The 19915-nt window shown below is 46.5% G+C and overlaps 1 protein-coding gene across 1 annotated transcript in view; it reads right to left on the bottom strand.

The window, feature by feature from the left end:
- Positions 1–1395: 1395 nt before the first annotated feature.
- LOC144099207 (sodium-coupled monocarboxylate transporter 1-like) overlaps positions 1396–19915 on the bottom strand; it is a 30517-nt gene continuing 11997 nt past the window's right edge. Inside the window, exons 5-16 of the mRNA XM_077632351.1 lie at positions 19510–19590; positions 18618–18691; positions 17772–17912; positions 17129–17258; positions 16496–16584; positions 14965–15074; positions 14822–14889; positions 14145–14231; positions 8582–8748; positions 8029–8126; positions 7173–7294; positions 1396–2200 (exon numbers count right to left, since the gene is read on the bottom strand). Coding sequence (XP_077488477.1) covers positions 2141–2200; positions 7173–7294; positions 8029–8126; positions 8582–8748; positions 14145–14231; positions 14822–14889; positions 14965–15074; positions 16496–16584; positions 17129–17258; positions 17772–17912; positions 18618–18691; positions 19510–19590 — 1227 coding nt within the window. The 3' untranslated portion in view covers positions 1396–2140. The remainder of the gene's footprint in view (positions 2201–7172; positions 7295–8028; positions 8127–8581; positions 8749–14144; positions 14232–14821; positions 14890–14964; positions 15075–16495; positions 16585–17128; positions 17259–17771; positions 17913–18617; positions 18692–19509; positions 19591–19915) is intronic.

Below are 19915 nucleotides of genomic sequence, written 5' to 3'. Positions count from 1 at the left end.
CTACAAATGTGTAACTATCTCCCTGTTTCACTCACGTGTGTTGCATCCAAGATATTCGAACATATCATTCTTAAGCACATCGTAAAATTTCTTGAAGAAAATAATCTACTGAGTCCTAACGAGCGCGGCTTTAGGAAAGGACTATCAACTACAACTCAACTGCTGGAAACGATCCACGATCTCGCATCCGCACTGGACAAATGCAGCCAATTTGATGTCTTATTTTTAGATTTCTCGAAAGCGTTCGATCGTGTATCAAACCCAAAATTGATGTTTAAACTTCAACACTTCCTTGGCTGTAATAAAATAACAAACTGGATACAAAATTACCTTTCAGACCGCTACCAGTATGTACATTATGACGGCCACGCATCGCACCATGTCAAAGTAATGTCTGGCGTACCTCAAGGAACGGTATTAGCACCCATATTGTTTCTACTTTACATAAACGAACTAGAGTTCAGTCTTAACGCAACAGTCCGAATGTTCGCAGACGACTGCATATTTATAAAGAAATTAAGTCACACGATAATCAAGTCACATTAAACAATGCAATTGGTCGAATTGCAAAATGGTGTCGAGAGTGGCAGATGACCCTGAATTTCGGGAAATCAGTGTGCATGACTGTATCAAGAAAAAAGAACCCGCTAGTTTTCTCGTATGAAGTAGAAAATATGAAGTAGAGAACAAACCTTTAAAATCAGTCCAGAAATACAAATACCTAGGTTTTGTCATCGGCTCTGACCTGAAATGGAATAATCATGTAGAATAGATATCGTCCAAAGCACTTTCCGCACTCTTTACTCTTAAGCGATCTATACCATCTGCATCTTCCGACACCAAGCTACGGGCATACCGTTCTCTCGTCCTTCCTGTGCTTGAGTACAACATCCTGTGCTGGTGTCCGCACACACAGAAATGAATAAATAAGGTAGAAAGCGTGCAGCGGAAAGCAGTAAGGTTTATTTTTAACAAATATCAACGTAACGACTCCCCAACTGAACTCATAAACAAGGCAAATCTCTCCACTATTAGTAACCGTGCATGAATCTCACGCCTTAAATTCATCTTTCTCCTCATAAACGGTGCCATAAAAAAAGATTCTGACCTCTACTTAGTTCCTTCACCAAAACGCAACACCAGAACGAAACATTCACTGCACTTAACAGATTATAAGTTTAATACTGACACCATTCGTTATTCATTTTTTCCGCAAGCGATCAGGGAATCGAATATGTTACCTGGAAATGTTAACTCTGAATCTTTGAGCAGTTTTCTTTGTAACCTGTCATAATGGTTTATTTGACCTTTTTAGTGAAGCATTGCACGTACTTTTGTGTTGCTTAATATTGCGTCATGTATTTTGAAACTGTCTCCCATGATTATCCATTTTACAATGTTATATCAGTTGTATGAACCTTCTTTGTGATTTTTTTCTTTTGTGACGTACCTAAAAAGAAAACCAGCCTGTTCCCATTCCTGCAACAGCCTCGAAAGAGGCTAGCAGTATGTTCCAAATATAATAAATAAATAAATATACTTTGTTTTGCTATTCTGCGCCAGTATTTTTAGGTGTGTCGCTATGATTTAATCTAGAAACCGTCATCAGCCAAATGTCAATGCTCCTGTGCAAAAAAAGACTAGAATTGGTGCGATTGCTGCTTTTGGAAAAGGCTTCAGGGAAGTCTTGCTTACAGGCAACGTCTACATGAAACTATGATCGTTAAACCAGTAAGAACAAACCAACTGAGGAGTGCATCGAATACAGCCAAATATTCATAACATTTCTACCCCTAATTCTGGCAAACAGAATCCCTAAAATGAGGTCGCAGTACACATGAGTCCAAACTGTGGCAGAGGTTTTTCACAAAAATCTGGTGTAAAGATACACATAGTGATACCCACACATCAAAATCTGCTTTCCCGTGGCTATAGCATTCTATTTTCTTGAAATGACACCGATATGTGCCAGAAACGTATGAAGATTATTCGGGGCAGCAATGTTGCTCTGTGGCATTTATTAGAGCATGGTGACACTTCTTGAGAGCATCATAAATTGCCGGTGGCCTTGATAGTGCTAGAAATTGCCTCGAGTAGCGGGCAGAGTGTTGAACCTGTAAAACAACGAAGTGCTGCGTAGCTAGGCAGGCTGCCGTCGCTGTAACACCAGGGCTTTGAGTTCCATTTGTTCATTTTCATGCTGTAGAAAAAAAAAACCCAGAAGGGTACTTTCAGCCAGGGCAGCAATGTTCTTTATAACGCCACAAAATATGGAATTGTAACCACAGGCACACAGGCCGTCTTTACAATTGCCACCTCTAGCGCGCAAATAACAGTCACTGGGAGCTGTTCTTGAAAACTGTTTTTTTTGTTCAACTAGTAACTCGGTAAATTTTAAACAAAATTTGATCGGAATCGTTTCTCTATGTAAAAATAAACTGCAAAGATAAATACTTTTCAGCGAACAGACCTACTGCCTGGGCCATTTTTATATTTTAATGGGCAAAGAATTGCCGGGCTCTTAGTTGGCTCATTGCCTTGTGTGTTTAAAGCTCTTTTTTTCCCGAAAACGTGAATTTGATACAATGAAAAAAAAAACGCTTACTGTGTAAAATAAAAAAATGCGCCGTGTGTGAATAACTCCGCATACTCACCAGATGCTTCTATGAAATTGCTTTGTTTAGGCAGTAGCCAAATGGGACAATATCAAAATTTATCCGTTATATCAATGAAGAATTCTCTCTCCTGCCGTGGCCACCAGCCTTATTTTGGTGCACTTCCTCTCCACACAAGGGCTATATTGCTGATTCCAAACTTACACTTGCATGCAGTCGCCAACTCACGTCAAAGCTCACTGGTTACCTTAGTACAGGACGCTGAAAGTGAACAATACCTCTAATAAATGAATCTTTGCACCTGTTGTAACCTTGTTTCGGATAAAAGAGAGCGCCAAAACGTTACCACATCACACACAAACAAAAACAAGTATAGTTTTCGATGGAAACAACTGAACAGAAAAAGCGGGGTAATCACTCTTCTTAAATGATGCTGCTGCATATATATGAAACTTGCAGTAGTCGCTTGCATAGCCAGATAGTTGTGAGATGACGCAAAACAACTGTGCTTTAAGAAATGTGAAAATCGAGCCCTTCTATCTTGTGGTCGGTGGTGTGCCTTCAGTAATAGCGGCAGCGAAAGTTGTAAGCAGGATTTGAACGTTCGTTTAAAAAAAATGCTTGTGCTTTAGTTGCAAACCAGATAATATAGCTGCCTTTTGATTGAAGATAACATCGTTAGCATGCAGGTTTGTATTTTATAGAAAATAAGATATGGAGCGATATGCGTACATTTGCTAGAGCACACTAGATAACAGAACACTGTCTAGATATTTGCCACTTAAATATTGACACCGCCAATTCATCGTCGTCGTTCTACTAGAACCACGAGAGCGCGGAATGCGCGCGCGAGCTGGCCTTAAAGAGAGAAGCCGAAGTGTGTGGCTGCGAATGCTCCGCTTTTGGGACTGCTACTGACGTCCGCTGCAGTCACCTACTCCAACCGAGCTGTACCACCCGTGACATCTGGTGGAGGTGCTGGGTAACGCATTCTATGCCTCGGACTCCCCCAGCAAGCAGGGATTCAAGTGCTCGAGGGTCATCTGCCATCGAGGTGACGCCTGTACACCACGGCAGCCGCCGGCTCCAAGGCCTTCAACCCGAGTTTGGGCTTCTAGAGTCTCGCTCAACCCAAGCGGTTCGTTCAGCTCCATCGTCGACGACCGTCCAGCCCGAAATAGGCATGCAGACGACGATTAGTTCACCTTCTGTTGTGCTGCAGCAGCCTCGGGAGCCACCGATCTTCCAAGGTTCTCCAGGCGAAGACCCGGAAGACTGGCTGGAGAAATTTGAACGCGTGGCCCGGTACAACAGATGGGCGGAAGACTCCAAGCTTCAACACGTGTTCTTTTCGCTGGAGGGCGCAGCTCGTACGTGGTTCGAGAACCGGGAGTCGTCCATAACGACGTGGAACGTATTTAAAGACCAGTTCCTGAAGGACTTCACCACGGTGATTCGAAGAGAACGGGCCGATCTGCTCCTTCAGTCCCGAACCCAGCTACCAAATGAAAACATACTGGTATACTTCGAAGAGATGGCAAAGTTATTTCGTCGAGCTGACCCGGACATGACAGAGCAGAAGAAACTCCGGTACCTTATGCGAGGTGTCAAGGAGCAAATCTTTGCCGGACTGGTTCGCAATCCACCGAGCACGGTCGCAGAGTTTCTGTCGGAGGCAACCACCATGGAAAAGACACTCGATATGCGGTTGCGGCAATACGAGCGTCAACCTTTGGCCATGACTGCGGCAACCACGGACATCAGTAACACCCACATGCTTCGCGAAACCGTACGAGCTATCGTTCGCGAGGAGCTCCAGAAGCTGTTCCCGGCTACGCCGCCTGCGCCAACGGTTACTGCTCTATCCGAGGTTATTCGGGAAGAGGTGCAACAGGCGCTTACAACACCAGCTCCCTTTCAGCCGTCCACAGCCCCACAACACATGACATACGCCGCTGTTGCTCGTCGCGCACAACCGCCGCCGACTCGTCTTCAGGAAACCCCGGCCTCTTTTCGGCCGCCACCACCTGCTCGTCCTGCTCCATCGTATCCCCGTAAAAGTGACATCTGGCGCACTCCCAACTACCGTCCTCTCTGCTATCACTGCGGTGAGCCGGGCCACCTGTACCGCAACTGCAGGTATCGTCAGATGGGCCTGCCGGGGTTCCCTGCAGATGCACCACGTCCGCAGCCTGGGCAGCGACCCAGAGAAATCAACGATTATCTGGCCGAATCTGCCGGTGGGACCCGCAGGTCGCCATCCCCACGTCGTCGGTCTTACGGTGACTTTCCTCGGGGAAGGTCGCCAAGCCCCCGCCAGGAAAACTAAAAGCAGCAACCTTTGAGGGGGAGGTTGCTCACCGACGAAATGTAACAGACCCTCCTACGCTGCAACTAGGTGGCCACCCGATGCCACGACCGAATGCCGTCCAACACCGTGAAACGCCGACTCGACTGGAATGCCACCTGACGTATCGAAATGAACCCCCGCCACACCGCAGCCGTGACCGAACACCGCGCCGTACCGCTCACACGCCGTCTACGACAGCAAACCTGAGCATTTCCCTCGACGGAACAGACGTCACTGCACTCGTCGACACAGGGGCGGATTACTCTATCCTCAGTGGAAATTTCGCCGCCACTTTGAAAAAGGTCACCACTCCGTGGATGGGCCCACAGATTCGTACAGCCGGGGGTCACTTAGTTACACCGACCGGGACTTGCACATCAAGAGTAGCAGTTCAAGGCGCAACCTACCTGGCAACGTTCGTGATACTCGAACATTGTTCACGTGACGTCATTCTCGGGATGGATTTCTTGACCGAGAATGGAGCGGCCATCGACCTCCAGTCAAAGGCCGTGTGTTTCTCCACAGAGAACGCAATACACAGAGATCCAGACCATCCGACCGCACTTTGCATCCTGGATGACCACTATTACTACTGGCCTCGTCTCCGTGCTGATGTCACTCACTACGTCAGAACGTGCCGAGCCTGTCAGCGTCGCAAGGTACCGTCAACCAAACAAGCTGGGTTCTTGATGCCCATTAGACCACCCACAAGGCCCTTCCAACGAATAGGAATGGACATGCTGGGTCCGTTCCCACGTTCGAACTCTGGCAACAAATGGATAATTGTCGCGACGGACTACCTTACCCGCTATGCAGAAACGTCAGCTCTACCCAGCGGCACCGCTTTAGAAGTCGCTAAGTTCTTCGTGCATCAGATCGTACTCCGCCATGGGGCACCTGAAGTGCTGATCACTGACAGAGGCCCTGCGTTCATGGCTGAGCTGCTGCAGGAGATCTTGGTTTACAGTCATACCGACCACCGCCGAACAACGTCGTACCACCCTCAAACGAACGGGTTGACTGAAAGACTGAACCGAACCCTTTCTGACATGATTTCCATGTACGTCGATATTGAACACAAAACGTGGGACGAAGTGCTTCCTTATGTCACCTTCGCCTACAATACGGCCATGCAAGAAACAACGCAGATGTCTCCATTCCAACTCGTCTACGGCCGTGCAGTGACGACGATGCTCGACGCAATGTTACCACATCTGGACGACTCTAGCCTTCACACTGATACCTACACGTTCCTGGAACGCGCCGAAGCTGCTCGCCAACTGGCCAAAGTTCGAATTCAGGACCAACAACTTCGAGATGCAGATCGCTACAATCGGCGCCGTCACGACGTCCATTATGCGCCTGGCGACCGTGTGTGGGTGTGGTTCCCCATTCGGCGACGAGGACTGAGCGAAAAACTCCTCCATCGCTACTTCGGACCATACCGCGTGGTCAGGTCATTGGGCGACCTCAACTACGAGGTCATTCCCGATGGATTTCAGAAGTCCCGACGGTCCCCGTGCCCTGAAGTGGTTCACGTGGTCCGCCTGAAGCCTTATCACGATCGGTAGCCTCGCCCACTAACCCCGTTCAGTCCTTCCGACCTCTCCACTCACTCCCAGCATCGGGACGATGCTTCTTTTTGCCGGGGAGTAATGACACCGCCAATTCATCGTCGTCGTTCTACTAGAACCACGAGAGCGCGGAATGCGCGCGCGAGCTGGCCTTAAAGAGAGAAGCCGAAGTGTCTGGCTGCGAATGCTCCGCTTTTGGGACTGCTACTGACGTCCGCTGCAGTCACCTACTCCAACCGAGCTGTACCACCCGTGACAATATTTTATTTAGTATCTTCAGGTAATCTGCTAAGTCCGAAAAAGGGTCAGAAACGTAAAAAAAGGAGGGGGGGGAGTAGGGGGACGCTAAGAAGGCTAGAGTGTCTTACCCTCCTGCGGCATAAAGCACTCGTTGTGATATAAGCACACCAACTTCCTTCCTTGGCATATCTCGGATATTTTCCCGCCACGTAAGGCCCGGATATTGCTCGTTAGAGGCCTGTCTCTTATTTTCCACCCACATTTCGGAAGCTTCAACGCCCGCATGCGGTGATCTGAGAAGTCGAGGCAGAGTGACTGTCCCTTGGCCGCATTTGTTTTACCAGGCAGTGCGTTTGACCTGCTTATGGTAGTGGTGACTATTTTTGTACTCACCTTAGGCAATATACACGGGTGCCCGTCGATGGTATCCTTGTTTTTATGAACGTCTTTTTTCATGTACTTCCGAACTACGTGGAAGATGTATCTTGGATCAACCGCTTCGGCGTCGTTTCGTTCTGCCGGCGAGTAAGATGTTTGTTAAGCGTGAAACAACATAGCACTGAACTTCTTCGGCGCAAGTCAAGAGAACACCTGGCAAAAATATATGCAGCTTATAAAATACATCTAGTAGAGCCGGAAGGGCACAGCTTTTTCAGGAAATGGCCATGCACTTTTGTAAAAATAGGTTTTTGTAAGGTGCTTTGCTCGTCGGTGCGTTTTTATTCTTGTGCAGCGGTGCAGTTTCTTATACATCCTTTTACGTCCAAGTAATTTATTCTGTTCTGTGCAAAAAAGGCATACGCAAGGGTTACAATATAAAGGCACTTTCTTTGCATAGAAATGAATAATCAACTCATGAGGAAGCTAAAATGAGAAGAATGACATAAAAAAACTAGAAGAATAAGAGCAGAAGCGCCAAAGAATCGAACACGGATTGAAAGAAATGGTTACGGCAACACGAAAATCACACCACCTCAATCTGCACAGGTACACCAACCAAAATCAAAACAAAAGAACGCCAGCAAGGTTTCACCGTATATAATCTGTTGAACATTTCAATATTCATTTTGCTGCACGTTGAATTTGATTATGGTGTTGAAAGGAAATGATACGTACGCCTTACCAACAAATTTAATGTAAAAAGGGTGCCATTTTGACAAGATACGGTTCTTCGAAATAAGGTACTGCAAACATTGCGCAATTTTCAATTGTCTTGAGTTGGAAGAGGTTTTAGTCAAGGAGCGCTTACCGAATATGAGACTGAAAATCAGTGAGACGATCATGCCGACGATGAAGCCGACGACGGCAATCCACATGAAGGAGATGTGGTAGAACAAAAAGATGCCACTGCGTGAAGGCGAAGCAAACTTCAGCGCTTCCAAATTGCTGACGCACAAGAAAAAAAATACACAGGCGGCGACTTTTGGTTGTACTAGTGCTGCAGTGTTTATACTTCCAAATTTGCTACGCAAAAATTTATTCTTTTTTTCCTTAACCTAATCGCTAAAGTGCTTTTAGGCACAAACACAGCTCGGGCGACTGAAGCAAGCGTACAGAGTCCCAAAAACTGTAGTCGCACGCGACCTACAAGCTCCAAAGCTCAAGGAAAATACCATTAAATAAACAGTGATGTTAAAGCAACAGCCGATTTTGTTTTCCTGCTTTCTCCTAAGTTTTTCTTCGTTTTAGTTTTAGAAAGCGTTCTCAGTGGGATTCTCAATCATATTTTTTTCATTATGTAAAGAAAGCAAAGTATTAACGTGTGACTGGGTCGTACTCTGAAGGCGGGGATCAGAACTTACTTTGGCGTTGGTGGCAATTCGTAGGATCCTGCGGTAATGGTGCGGTTGAAGTGTAAACATCCGGCTGTGGTAGTAGGCAGAGCGTGTGTTTTCGGCGGGTACAGGATAGCACCCAGGGCGAGCCACACTGAGACGACTACGGACGCACCAGTCCCCACCATGAGAGCCTGCGGGGTGCATCACACACCATCATCATCAGCAGCAGCAGCAGCGTGACTACACCCACTGCAGGGCAACTGCCTCTCCCATGTCTCTCCTTTTAACCCTGTCCTTTGCCGGCCGCGCCCACCGTATGCCTGCGAACTTCTTAATCTCATCCGCCCGTTTAACCTTCTGCCGCCCCCTGCTACGCTTGCCTTCTCTTGGAATCCACTCAGTTATCCTTAAGGACCAGCAGTTATCTTGCCTTCGCATTACATGCCCTGACCAAGCCCATTTCTTCCTCTTGATTTCGATTAGGATGTCATAAAACATGGGTTTGTTCCCTCACCCACACTGCCCTGCCCGCTTCCAGTTTCTTAACCTAACACCTATCATTTTTCTTTCCTTGGTTCGCTGCGCTGTCCTTAACTTAAGCTGAACACTTTTCGTTAGCCTCCACGCTTCTGCCCCGTAGGTGAGTACCGGCATGATACAGCTGTTGCACACTTTTCTCTTGGGGGATATTGGTAAACTGCCATTCATGATCTGAGTGAACCTGCCCAATGCGCTCCACCCCATTCTTATCCTTCTCGTTATTTCCCTCTCATGATCCGGATCAGCGGTCACTACCTTTTTTTTTTTTTTTTTTATTCGAGAAGTGTGCCATGAGGCATAAGTTGAAAAAGGAAAGGGGGGAAGGAATGCACGGGATTGAAAGTTAAAAGAAGGAGTGAAGAACCGTTGCGCTGAGGTAGTCGCAGAGGTTGTTAATGAAACGGTTGTCCATTGTCCACTTCACGAAGTCACTTTCGCGGTTCCACCGCAGGCCCACCTCCCTGAGGAGCCGTTTTCTGATAGCAGCCGTCGCTGGGCACGTCCACAACAAGTGCCGCACATCACATATGTCCGGTGCAGCGCCACAGTGAGGGCACCTGTCAGGTAGTGGCAGATCTTTGGCACGCCACCGATGACGGACAGATGGTGTCAGAGCCGCCCCTGCCCGAATCCGGCGCACGGATACCTCCTCCTGCCGAGTAAGACTACGGGGGAGAGGGTGCGAACACGGAGGAATTAGAGCGCGTGTTCGCTGGCGCAGAACTTCGGAATCGGAAACGTGGGACAGGAACGGATCGGGGGGAAGAGGGGAAGGTGGCGGATCGTCTAATGTATGAAGATGAGTCATAGCATCCGCTTGAATGTTATGTGGATCCTGGGCATGGCCGCGAATCCAGTGTATGCGCACAGGACATGGATACTTTGCGCAGAGCACATGAATAGATTGTGAAATCTGGAACGTTCGTCGAACAGCCTTCAGCTGTTTAAGGGCGGCGCGGGAGTCGGTGTAAATGTGAACTGTATTGAATGTTGGAACGAGCGGAAGGGAAGCAATGGCATTGTAAATGGCTTGAAGTTCCAATGCCAGGGGAGTGCACGTATCCGCAGTATACGTCGCGCGAGAGTTGAGATGCGGATGAGATGGACTATACACAGCAGTAACTCCCCTCTCTGCAGAATGAGATGCATCCGTGTATAATATGCACCCTTCAGGCAGATACGCTGCTGATACCGACGGGGAAACAGTGGGGCGATTGTCAGTGAGCTGGCAATAGGACCACGGTGGAAGTGTCTTTAAACGATGAAGTTTGAGAGACTGTTTTCGAGCTCTATTTGCCACCCGTTGGTCGATGATCTCACTGAGTGTATTAAGTTGGGCGAACTCCTGTAGCACAGGTATGGGTGTTAAACGAGGCAGATATGTTATGACGCGCATAGCCTCACGATTGATAGCTTCAAGGGAGTCCCACTGTCTGCGGGTGAGACGTTGAAATTGAGCCTGATATACTATCCGTGGCTGAAGGATAGAGCGCACAAGCTGGCGGGCCGTATGAGCACGTGCGCCACCAGAGCGCATAGCTATGCGACGAATCAGACCTAGAGTAGCGTGAGCCGATTTACGGGTGGCTGTCAGCCACGGGGTGCCAGTCCCAGATGTATGGAGGAGAAGACCAAGAATACGAACAGTTTCTACCTGAGGAATCAGAGAATTATGTACCGTAAAATTTAAAGGGGGAGCTTTCCGTAAGGCGGCTTTATTTCCAATTCGAATGAAACATGATTTAGTAGGAGAGAGTGTTAGACCCAAAGGTGGGAGGCGAGATGTCAATACATCCAGCGCGTGTTGAAGGACCGACTGATGAATAGACGCATCTGGATGACAGCACCACAACGTGATATCATCGGCATATGCAAGCACGCGGATAGAAGGGATGGTCTCTAGGGCTCGAACCAGAGGAATTAAAGCCACATTAAATAATGTGGGGGCGAGAACGGAGCCCTGCGGCACTCCTCTATTGGAAGTGAAATTACCAAAGGGCTTTCCGTGGACACGCACGCTGAAGGTTCGATTTGCTAAAAAGGCGTGAATGGAGAGGAGGAACCGGTGAGGGAGACCAAGAGTTTGAAGGGAGGCAAGAATGGCAGAGTGAAGGATGTTATCATATGCCTTTGTTATGTCTGTAGCGATTACGGTTCGTACAAGGTGACTCTGTGGAGAGTGGTCAAGCACGTCAGCAGCCAAAGTAGCAAGGCCGTCCTCCGTTCCAATATGTGGGCGGAAACCAATTTGGGAATCTGGGTAACAATCACGGGATTCCAGCCACCATGATAAGCGTGCGGCTAGAATGTTTTCATAAAGCTTGCAGATGGTAGGGGTAAGGGAAATTGGACGAAGGGCCGAGAGAGATACTGGAGGCTGACCTGACTTGGGGATTGGAACCACAATAGAATGCTTCCAGTCTCCCGGCATGACGCCAGAAAGCCACACTTCGTTAAAAGTATCAAGTAGGGTTTCCAAAGCCCTCCCTTCCAAGTTACGGAATAAGGAGTTAGGTATTCCGTCGTGTCCGGGAGTAGTAGTAGTTTTTAAACGGTCAATGGAGGCCAGCAGCTCTGCCATGGTGAGGTCAGAAGTAATCCCATCGGGGGGCTCTGTTACCGATAATTCAGGTGGAGACGTAGCGGTGCAGTCATGGTTTGGAAAAAAATTGACGGGCCGCTTGTTGTGCAAATGTGTCCTCATCCACATTTAGCGCGAGGCGAATGCTCTCTGTGTAATCTGCAACCTGAGAAGGGCGCTCCATGGCGTGAAACACTCTCCAAAGATGTCGATTGCCCTGCGTAGAGGACAGGCGGGCACACCATGCAGCCCAGCGTTGCCTGCCTAGCCGCTTTGCATAGCGCCGCGCCCGTGCGGTAGCGCGGTGAAGAGTAGGAAGAGCCGAAGAGTCATCGGGGTGACGAGTAGCGTAAAGATCCGCCTGGCGACGAAGAGCCCACAGATTCAAGAGATGTATGTCCGGGTTTGGGTCATCTTCATTTACAGTAGTGGTAATAGTGTGAGTAGCGAGAACATCAGATAGAATAGACAATGCTGAAGAGGGGTTGAATGTAGATAAATGATTGTCTGCGCGTACAGAATCCCATGATGTTATTCGTACAGTGCGGCGTATTTTCCGTAGACGCGTAGGCGTGAGGGAGATAAAAATAGGGCTGTGATCGCTACCCCAAGTATCAGAATCAACAGCCCAACGAGGGTTACCGGGGCCTAACCACCAAGTCAAATCAGGTGAATACGGGCCACCTCGTGGGCGGGTAGAAGTATTCGGGTGGTTTAAAAGTTGAAAGGAATGATCTGAAAAGCTCCCTTGGATGTGTGAACCCCTTGAGGAATCCGATGGGTAACCCCACGCAGTGTGTGCGCCGTTGAAGTCACCGCCAACTAGAATAGGGATACCCGAGTAGATGTATTCCCTTAGCCCTTCCGGCTCCTTGCTGCTAATTGTGAAATGTTGTTCTCGAGCAAGACTGTTGGACATTACTTTGGTTTTCTATGTTAATATTTAGACCCACCATTCTGCAGAAGAAATATTCGCTGCAGAAAAGATATTCGGCTTTAATTGAAGAAGGCGATCTTAGTGTTGAAAGAATGAACGATAATCTCAGAGCTATAATTACGGAATGTTCAGAATAGGTAGGCGAATATCATCATTCTGGGACAGAAAGCGTCCGCAGTAAAATCATCTAATTTGCAGTATATCAGCGAATGTGTGCATCAGATCTCATTGTTGTCTTCTGTGCTTTTCCCTGTATGCATGCAAAACAGCGTTCGGAACCAGGTTCATCAGGTCGCCGCTATGTGTACGCGGGTGCGTTTGACGAAAATATTGACTTTCATGGGTATGTTAAGAAACTGAACGCACTTTCAGGGTAGTAATTTTTTGCTATGACACCAGGTTACCTCTACACTTGGACCTAAGATATTAGCTATGCACCTGCTAGAGAAATCTTGTCGAGGCCATTAACCTAATGGTACTTTGAAATGCCCGGCTCTCCGAGGGCCCTATCCTCTGGCTGACGTCCACCATACTGTACAAAAACAAAAGGAGGCGCGGAGAAATTTCAGAACAGCCATTAACATCATTCTGTCACCTGGTCAGGGCACACAGAATCCAAGCTCCCCATTGAGAGCACATAGCAAGTTTGTTTAATTTCGAATTGTGTTGGAGGTCAATCAGAATTCTAAAAAAATTACAAATTTTAAAGTATTTTTTTCAGAGAATTACATGAGGTGCTAGGCCATGAAGTTCTTCCCATAATAAATCTTCTAACGGCTCTTCGGGTACTATTTGTCAAGAACTTGAAAAAAAACTTCGCTTTTTAGGTTCTGTACAGGCTTCCTTTTCCTTAAGCAGTACATTAGGCTTTGGACGTAGCACTGATGAGCGAACGATGACTGCAAAAAGTTCAAAAAATTGGACTGTCTAGACTTGCCAGCAGGAGAGTAACTAGAGCTTAGTGTGGCAGTTAACTGAGGTCACCGCTAAATAAAGGGTTTGAATTTTTTTCACGGTCTCGCTTTTTTAGGCGCGTAATACTTCGCCTGTTAACCTGTGACTGCGGTAAATGGTTGGTATTATTAGCCAATGCATATTTAGAAAATTGTTTTGGAGACCACATTAGGAAATGATTGCTAAATAGTGCGCCATATAGTAGGTTTTTTTACAACAGGCAGGAGTCGCAAAGGACATGGGTGTTTCTGATCTAGTTATTGGTAAAGAAGAAAGAGTATGAGAACCAAAATTCCTCTCGATATATTGAATTATTCATTAGACGCACTAGGCGAAAAACAGTACACTACTCGGAATATCATAGTCATCATCCAGGATGAGATAAAGACAGATGGGCTTCGATGGAGGCGCACTGAAGAGTAGCTACAAGAAACAGTGTAGGGAAACTTCAGTCCCTGATTTATCGCAAGTAGAAAAATCGGAAGAATTAAAGAATGCATAGTGGTTTTAGCCTCGTGTTTGGAATGAATGATTGAGTTACAAAAAAAAAATTGATTTCACACACTGGCATTCACCTTTTTCTTGCAACAGGGGAAAAAGAAGCCTAGAACAAAGATGGCCACGAGAGGACCAGCCAGGGCGCCCACCAGGGATGAGACAGCCTGCAGTAGCAAAAGCGGTATGTCCAATTTAGTGACACCCGCACCGCGCTGACTGCTCCAGGTGTGTACATTTGGGAGGACATTTTCGAAACATTGCTATTTAAAACAGCTGAAAGCACAGCTGCTCTAAGCCTGATCGGAGCCTAGTACCATCTGATGACAAGGACAGGAGCTGCAACGTCAAAACAAAAAGAATTGATAACCAAGAACACAAAGGCGTAATCCCGTCACTCTGGTACATGTAAATGAAATACTATAGTTTCAAATTATAAACTGATTGTAATCTAAAATAACATGTGCTCGCTGAAATCTTCTCTAACAACGCGGGCAAAAAGGACGCTGCTCCTAGCTGTACAGAGGAGATAAAAAAAAGATATCTAACATTCCGGAATAAATTGACCGCGTGCTTTTTATTGCTGCATGAAGTGAGTTAGGCTCTATAGGAGTCCCCGCAATAATAATAAAAAAGATCAGTCTCTTGCACCGGCTCCTTTGCAGCAACACGGTACTCCTATGACACCAAGCACCATTCCACTCCTGCAGAAAATTAGATATATTGTTTAAAAAGAGAAGAAAAAAGGTTTGCTCACCTGCACAATAGATTCCATTGACCCGGCAAGGAAGGCAAGGGCTATCGAGAGCACTCCATATGCGGCGGCTGCAATATCAGTAGTATGGCTGCCATTTCTGTCTCAACTCCTGACCTGTATGAAGACGTTGTGCAATCACCTACCGATGCACTTAGTGAGTCTCAGAGCAGTAGATTCCTTGATGTCAACCCGAGGGCGAACGAAGTCTTCCCACGTCACAGCGGCGAGAGCATTGTAACCAGACGACAGCGTACTGGAAGAAATGTACGAAGTTGACTTCAAAGAACTTGGCACATCAGGAAGAGCGCTTTATGGTCAATTACCGAAAAAGAACACAAGGAACTGTCGCTGAGAGTTTTTCCTACAGGAATGAAACAGAGGCTCAATCGAGATACAATACGCTGACGCATGAGGAGGGAGACATTTAAGAAGGGTGATGACAATATTGCAGCTTATAACTACGAAACATATGCAGATCTAACGATGATTCTGTATCCTAGGGACAAGTATGTAGTGGTGAAACCACCGTTGCTATCTTTAACAGCTACGTCCTTGTTTTGGGAAAGCGGTCTGATGTGAAGTGTGGTGTTGAGCGTACCAAAGCCTCATATGGGCTATGAGAGCCGCCGCACTGGAGGACTGTGCCAAGTCTGGTTCTTAAGGTGCCCTAACATCGCAGAGCACACAGGCGTTTTTGCATTTTGCCATCATAGAAGTGCGGCTGTTGCTGCAAGGAATCCATGCCGCGAATTTTGGACTGGGGTCCAACACCACAGCTACTGAGTTAATGCGGCACGTTTCCGCGCAAATGATGTTGCTTAGGGTGGTTGCAGTCGCAGTGGTCACAGTGATTAAGACTGACGCACCGTCTGTCATCTGTGTGCACAGATGATAGATTATAAACAGATTAGACACAGCATGATGACCTATATGAATCTCATCTCTTGTTAAGGGGCTCAACATTGTTCATTCAGGGTCACTAGGCACTGCTCTTGTCTCGACATCTGGAACACGTTCAAACTATGGCCCTTTCACGGTTAGTTCGACGCCTTGCGCACTGCAGAGGTACGCATCATCGAGGGAGATGGTGTCTGCGATTAACTTGAGGAAAAAAATATAATTAAATGCGACCGACTTCGAAGCCAAAATCTATATTATGTTAACCTGTAGAAACATGGAGTTCAAGACATCCGGTGTGTTTTTTTAGTGCAAAACAACCACTTTGAAATGTGTTACCTGATACTAATATCTGCACATCTAAGCTGTGTAAAAGCACAGGTATATGTGGGAAATGCATTTTTTCACGTAGCCTTCAAGGATAGCGCACCATTCATGTTGCAAGACGGAAAAACATTTAGCATAATGAGGAACGAATTAATGGTTATATTTTGGGCAATAAATTTTTTTAAAATTGGCATGTTTAAATCAAGCCTTGATTTCAAGAAGAGGGCTTAGTCTAGCTGGTTGGTGCATGTTGATGGAAATGACTGAAAAGCGCAAACAGACAGAATGGAAGAGAACACAAACACATGCGCTTAAGCATGAGCCTTGAGCAGTAAAATAGAGAGCACGTGATCTTCTTCATAGAAACACGCGTTATACATGTCCAGAATCATGTCATAAAGCTACATACACCATTAGGACAAGTGGCATGAGATCATTGCTAGAACTAACCTGAGCGAGCTGCTGTAAACAGCAGCTGCTAGCACACCGCAAAGTCCAGGATAGTCGCGTAGCAGGTCTTGCACTATGTAAGGCATCAGCTGGAATAAGAACAATAACCTAGAGACTTTCACATAAGCGAAACTGGTATACACGTGAGAGAAAAATTTGCTCTGCCCCCAGAGCTTTTGGCACGTCACGACAAAGGAGTATATCTAGCCATATGACGTTGCCGACTGCGCATGCGATAAATAATCTCAGAGTGGCTAGCGGTCACATCTGCTACTGCGTTTACGTTTTTGTCGTTGCCACTATATCGGTTGCATAAGTTTACACTGCGCCACAAAGATTGAAAAATTCCTATCTTTCGTCCCGCAAACCGAAAATCCACTCGATTTTTGTTTTGCGACAGTATGTTATGTTAACTAATGCGACAGCAGGCTTATGCTAACCACTACGCTGCCCTCCGAAACCAATAATGGTTCTAGTTAAGCTCTGTATCTACGGAAAGAATAATAGGGCGTCTTTTATCAGGAAAAAGAAGTGGCCTGCGCGAGTTCAGCTGGCTGTTAACGTTACTCCAATTAAGGAATGTTGTATGCAGTGAGCCGAAAAATCCTTTTTTAACGGAAAGCTGTCTCTGACCTGGTCTGCCTTGGCGATGTCCCCTGTAAGCCTGGGGTCGCAGTCTTTGTACACGGCGTAGATGGTCAGGCCAGACAGCACAGACATCATGATGGTGAATGCTACTCCAGGAACGCACAGCAGCAGGGCTCTGAAGAAGAAATCAACGCTGAGTGCTTGCCAATACGCTTGCGTCGGCTGAGCGGAGCGAAATCTAAACCTGTTCCAGAAGTGGTCATATATTAGTCTTTTTTCCGGACGAGTGGGGCCGCAGATTTCCTATCAGCTCGATTGTGCTTCCAGACAAGCTCGGCATTTCATTTAGACACGCTTAACAGCTACAGTTACAAGAAAGGAGCTTTAAAAAAACGACACCTTCGTGTGACAGCCTTGCAGGAACAAAGTCAAACATGTCCACCTTAGGAACACGTCTACGTGCAAAAAAGAGAGGACGTCTCAAGCGAAAATTAAAAAAAAAGATAAACTTGGCAGCTAATACCGACTTTTTTATTTCAGTTTCTGAACAGAGTGGATCTATGCTATCTAGAAGCGACATTTGATGTTTTATAGAGGGTCGAAAAATGCGTATATTATAGTGGTGATAAATTAAACAGAAACTAATAAACATAACAGTGTAATATGAAACACATGCAAAAGTACCCACTTGCGGGCATCCCTCATTGAACGGATACTGGTGTAGCGCTGTGCCTGTGTCTGATTAGTGCAGTACATGCCCATCCACGTGACTGCCCAACCCACCAGCATGGTCCACGTTGTGTACGTCTCGTACGGGCTCACGCTGAAGCTGCGAAACAAGGGAGAGATACAAAAAAAAATGCAAAATTTAGTGGCTGCAACCAAATGGTAACGTGCACGGTTATTGCGCGTTCAAAATTCTCTTTAAAAACTTGTTCGCTCATTGTAGCACTTATGCCTGAGCAGTGAAAACGTTATCCGTAAACTCCCACTGCACAAGTTAGCAGCACTGTGCATCGTCGGGAAGATGTAATAGCGGCTTATATCATAACCTAAGAAGCCAAGAATTCCTTGACCAATTTGACATTTTCAAATAAGCCGATAAAAGCGCCTTCTCTCAGCAATGCCTCCACAGTTTTTGAACAAAGACAGCTTGCTCAAGCCAGGCGAAGAGTGGAAAATAGGTATTAGCACTAGGCTGTCGAAGGAATCCTTCGACTGCTCATCGAATAAGCGATGCTGATTGAGCTTTATTTAGACCGGTTATCATCTATCAAAAATGCTGCTGCTTTGAGTGTGTTTCGGGTATTTTGAGTTTACTAATATAGCCTGAAGACAACAGCCAGGGTGTCCAGTGAGGTCCGCCCGAAGTAAAGATTGACCCAAAATATTTTAACAACTGCGAAAGGATAGGCGAATTGTGGGGACCACCACATCAGTGTCGCAACTGCTGCAATCGTAAGGGACCTTTTCGCATTAGCTACTTCACGATTAGTTCCAGGGTAATTATAGAACATCAGCATAGTCGGCGTACTTGGTGATTATAAGGCGGCCTCCATCATCCGCTGACCTCCACATAGCGGCGAAGCCTCCAACGTGGTGGAGTCCCTGCGGTGACATATGACAAAATAAACATCCCAAGAAATCGCCAGGAGACGGTATTTTACGGTGTGTGCGGAAGGAGATCTTTCCTTTAAAGGTGTCATTCTATCCTCAGTCTTTCCTATAATGGCACTACTAAGGAATACGTTTCTACGATCAGTAATGGTCAGAGCTGTGGTAAATCCGATCGTGGTAGCGGTGGAAGAGAAGCTATAAGAATGCTACAGTAAGCTTTCAGTAGCATTGGCGGCACTTAGTCTAGATGTTTCTTGAAGTAAAAAAGAGAAGTTGCATGTCATGAAACTTGTATGCATATTCAGACTCAGTTGAAAACCTCCGCATTAAAGTTGAGATAATGCGGGCTGCTTCGGGGCGAGCTGGGACGAAACACAACAGAAAAGGAGGTTTTTCAAGGCACCCCACACACTCTAAGAACGTGCATCACATCAAAGTATTGGAGAGGTCGTGCACTTCTGCCGCACTCATTGGCTCGAGAAAGGCAGCGAACTGCTGATTTAGTCGAGCAACGCTTCGCGAGATGATGATGGTGATTAAAATCAAGTGCGACTACTCAACCGAGAGCTGATGTGAAGCCATCATGTTGTATTCACATAGCTGTTCGCGTTCACTAATTTTTCGCTGCCAAACCACTCCTGCCATTCGGGAAAGGTGGTTTTGCAAAGTAGCGTCACTGTGCACTCGCCGCATGTTCCACTTAGACAGTAATGGTAGTCACGCATTTTTTTTTTTGATGAGATGAAATTTTATATTTTAAAATAATTGTGCTCTTGCAGCCACCATAAAGACACACAGCCTGCACTCACACATGCGATGACCATTGCGAATCCCACGTAAATCAGGAGCATCTGAACCACATCGGTCCACACCACCGCTTTGATGCCACCCTGCAGGAGAATTGGAGGGTAAAGATGAACTTGGGTTGAGGTACACAAAGCTGCACAATGAAGAAAGAGAGACCGGTTCTTAAGGCGACATCAGATTATAGCTCAGGCGCCTAATGGTTCTTTGCTCCCACATAGTAGAAGGACACATCTGTTTACGAGCTGTATGATTTGTAGAGCTGAGTAACTGGGCGAGTATGAATATATATTGATCGGATTACTTTCTAAAAAAAGAAATATATATAAAAAAATGATAGTGGATTAACGTAGTTAAACGGAGAAGACGGGCGAAAGTAGGTGCTCCTTCTGCAATTGCAGAGGACATCCA

Source organism: Amblyomma americanum, chromosome 7 (assembly GCF_052857255.1).
Source record: "Amblyomma americanum isolate KBUSLIRL-KWMA chromosome 7, ASM5285725v1, whole genome shotgun sequence".
Classification (NCBI taxonomy): Eukaryota; Metazoa; Arthropoda; class Arachnida; order Ixodida; family Ixodidae; genus Amblyomma; species Amblyomma americanum.
Note: the sequence above shows the minus strand (reverse complement) of the source record. Positions and strands in the feature narration are given on the sequence as shown.